Here is a 4,266-nt window from a genome sequence, read left to right as displayed (position 1 = left end):
AGGGACTCAAGTCTGGCAGCTCACCTTCAGTTTTATGGCTTATAAATTCTTGATAATATTGGACTGCACCCTCATGTATGGCTTCAGGAGTGTTGACCGAAGTGCTGTCTGGTTTATTCATTTTGGTGACTTGATTTTGCTGCCTTCTCTTCAAAACTACATGGAAAACCTCGTATTGTTTTCTCCTTCTCGTAGCCATTTAATTCCAGCCTTTTGGGCAATCACACTCTCCTCTCTTTTTTGCCAAGTATCTAGTTCTATTTTAGACACCAAAAGGTTTTGCTCCACCTCTGCCTCATATCTTTTCTGCAAGTTAGCTTCGAGTGACTCGTTCCGATGCTCTAGCTCTTTAATAGTTAAATCGACATGACCAAAAACTTCCTTGTTCCATGTTCTCAACACCTACTTCATTTTATAAGCTAAATTTTCCAAACCACCTCCCCGTCACTCTTCTTTCTAGCTCTACTTGACACAAGGAAGAAAATCCTTATGTTCCACCCACATTTGCTGAAACCGAAATGGCGAGGGTCCATATCGCTAATAATTTTGATCACACGATACTATCATCATAGCATGATCTGACGTGGTACACGCCAAGTACCTTAGCAAGGAGTGCGAAAGTAACTCTAAAAACTTGGTATTTATCAAACCTCTGTCGAGACGGGCCCAACTCCTAGACAAACTCCAGCTCCGTCCATTCTTATTGTACAACGAGTGGAGTTATCGGACCGTATGAACTTCCCAATCTGTGCCATTATTATTTTGAGGATTGAGTCATGATAGAAGTTTGGGGGGAGACTTGAGAGCATGACCCAGACCAGAACAAAAGGCGTTTCTTCCTCTTCCGTGAATCTCGGCGTCCAATGGAAAGCTCTATAAGGAACTCCGTTTATCTCGCAAGCCTCTCGGGAAAAGGCCTTGTTAAAATCTTCTTCCGATATTAAACAGATGAAAACATTTTGGTTTTTGCTCATGGAGGAGACCACTATGTTTCCTATTAATCTCCATCTCTGCCAAATAAACATCCTTATAGCATCTAATGTCGGTCTCTGCCGAAGAAATTTCAAAACCAGAGAGTATTTGAAAGGTGCTGCCGACAACGCCATTTCTTCCTTGGAGAACATGTAGCATACCTGACCATCGATTATCAGGGGCCTCATTGGAAGGTTAACTTTTGGGAGAGGTTGAGGAACAGCCATTACCAGATCAGCAAAAGATTTGGCCTTCGTTGCCGGCACGGGACCACCAGGCGGGGCCAAGGTAGTTGCCATGACGGCACGAGGACCCTCATACGAGGAAACCGAAAAATCTTGCTTTTGTTTGTATTCTCTTTTTTTCTCTCTCTCTCTCTCTACAAAAACTAAAAGTACTTTGTTTGAAATACATACATATATATACTGATATAGATATAGATATTTCCTTCTTCTTATAAACTTCATTTGCTTCTGAAAGTTTTCTTCTTTTTCTTTTGTCTTCTTGATCAGAGAGATTCAGAGCAAAAGAAATACAAAATAAATGGCTGATGCATTTCATGAAGATTGTGATTATCTATTCAAGACAGTTCTTACTGGAGAATTAAGCCAGAGGACTTTCTCCATTGATATTTTCCCCTATGTTGTAATCATAATTAAGAAGAGAAAGATAATATTAATCCAACTCAGATGGACCCAGAAGCCGAGAGAAATCTGATTTGGGTAATTCATAGAAACATTTGCAGTACAAGAGCTTCTGAATGTGGAGGAAGCATTCTTGCATAAGATCATGAAAATCCATGAAATCTCAAGCCAAAAAAGTTTGGAAGCTAAAACAAATGGAAAAGTCAAGTAAACTTTGAACGAGAATATTTCACCTTGGTATTTTTGATGAACAAAAAATGTAAAACTTAAAAAATCAAATCAACAAAAATTTTTACTATTATTCTTATTTTAGATCATCAAGCCAAGCTTTCACTGTCTTTTGAGTCTGTTGCTTCTCCTCTACATCATCAAGCACCCTTTGAATTCTTTTCATGGTTTCGTCCCACTTGTCCAGCTGTTTTTGAAGTCCTTCTCGGCGAGCAAATTTCAGCAACTCGGGAGACAACAGTCGATCAAACAACACTTGAAGGAATGTAGAAAGAAGGAGCTCTGCCATTGTTTTCATCAGCAAAAGTAAACGATTTAAGGAGAAAGTATGCAAATTAAGAAACACTGTTTTAGGCCGTTTTAGTTTTCGTGAGAGAGAAAAGAAGGAAGACTATTTATTTCCCAAGTGCATGCCATTTTTGTCTTCATGATTACAAACTGAATATATATATATATATATTAAAAGCAATAAATAGACACATAACACAAGATTTTAGAAACAGAGTGAAAAGATTTTAGAATAACTCCTCAAAATAAAATAAAAAATAAAAAACAATTTTAGACTCGATTCACTACAAACAATTTAAAGACCTAAACACCCGCCCTTTGCATAACTTAAATATGGCTTGGCTTGTAACTCGATCTATGTGCTATAGCAACTCAGAATCTTCTTCTTCTTCTTTATTTTTTATATAGGCTAAATTTAGTAGAGCAAATATTACAAGCAGGTATAACAGTATTAAAAAGTAGGGAGTGGTCTTTTCGACTCATGAATAAAAAACTTGTGGTCGTGAAAGCAGAAACCTGCTCGATTAGTAAATAACACATACTCGATTAAACTCGACTAAGACTTGTTAAGGCTCGCCCATTCATGCCCGACTCAACTTGTTAGCTCGACTCTATTAGAGCTCGTCCATAAATCATTGTATATATATAATTTATTTCTATATATTAGTATTCTTACACACACACACACATATGCTGCTATACATATTAAATTTATTAATATAAGCATAGTTAGCTTTATAATTAAATATGTAGTATGTAACCCAATTACCTATGCCTAGTATATATTGATGAATATAGTTCATAATTATATGTTAGTTAATTAAATACTTAAGTGATTAATTATAGTATTTATTTTATAATGTGTAATAGTTAGGATACTTGGTAGTTTCATTATATACTACAATGTATAACCATATAAGAAATGTATTCATAAAGATGTTATAATTTTGTAGTTCAATATAAGTTTATATATTAATTGTAAAAATTTCATTAGATTTAATATTTGGTCTTTTAATTCGGTATTTTTAACTATTCAATTCATGCAAAAGATATATATAAGAGTACAAAAAAAACTTGAGTAATAACTCAACTCGGCTCAGGCTCATTAAAGAGTACAAACAAAGATCGATAGATAATTCAACTTGGTTCGTGCTCGTGTTTGATCAGCTCAAACTCGGCTCGGCTCGACTCACTCTCAACTCAAGTTCGAACTCAAACTCGAGTTATTTGAGTCCAGCTCGACTTGATAACCCAAAAGCTCTACTCAACTCGGATCAATTACAACCCTAGGAGGGAGGAAGCTAATGGGAATGAATCGCTGAGGGTGGGATGTAGCCCGTTTTGCCAAGTCGTTTCCACCAGGGTTTACACTACACGGAAGCCACGAGAAGTTCCAATCTTTGTGATCTTGCAAGATAGTTCTGATTTTGTTGAAGATTGGTGCAGTTTGCTATTTCTGAGGGGGATTCTTTAGTGCTATGGCGTTGTGGACTGATTTTGTATCTCCTTGAATAGTTACTTGATTAAGTACATGTTTAGAATTTCAATGGATAAGTTAGCTTTTATAAGCTTAAGAATTATAGTTACAGAGTTTAAATAATAAGCGTTACTAGTAAAAAGTTATTTACTATTTCGGCATCATAAGTCTAAAGCACTTTCAAACATGTTACATTTATTTGGAAACAAGTTTAAAATGTATTTTTTGACGTAAAAATGACATTAAAGGTCATTTGATTTTTTGAAGATCATGATTATATTCTTGATAGAAATATAATTTTATAATAAAAAATAACAAAAATAATCTAATAAAATTTTTAGTAAGTATATTGAGAAAAAATCTCTTCAATGATGCATAAGTAAAATAGCAATACAAATATGTATAAGAGAAGGGCAAAGTCGTAATCATGTGAAGTTGTATAAGTATTTTTGCCTATTGATAGTTTTTTTTTAAGTCTAACTACGTTCTACAATATCCAAAAATGGGCATTCGAGAAAAAGTAGTAAGTTGATGCTTTTCTTGAAATGTACTTTTTAGCATTTTTTATATTAAAAGTATTTTAATGTGTCAACCAAACAATTTAATTTTATTATTAGAGAGCTTCTACGACTATTTAAGCAAGTCCCCTACCACAAC

General features: G+C 34.8%; 1 protein-coding gene across 1 annotated transcript; it reads right to left on the bottom strand.

Moving 5' to 3' along the window:
- Positions 1 to 644: 644 nt before the first annotated feature.
- Positions 645 to 1,271, bottom strand: LOC122298948. The gene has a single exon (XM_043108791.1). The coding sequence runs from the start codon at positions 1,269 to 1,271 to the stop codon at positions 645 to 647; it is 627 nt and encodes a 208-aa protein (XP_042964725.1).
- Positions 1,272 to 4,266: the final 2,995 nt, after the last annotated feature.

The sequence above is a fragment of the Carya illinoinensis genome, chromosome 16 (assembly GCF_018687715.1).
Source record: "Carya illinoinensis cultivar Pawnee chromosome 16, C.illinoinensisPawnee_v1, whole genome shotgun sequence".
In the NCBI taxonomy this organism is placed as follows: Eukaryota; Viridiplantae; Streptophyta; class Magnoliopsida; order Fagales; family Juglandaceae; genus Carya; species Carya illinoinensis.
This window is presented reverse-complemented; position numbering and strand designations above follow the sequence as displayed.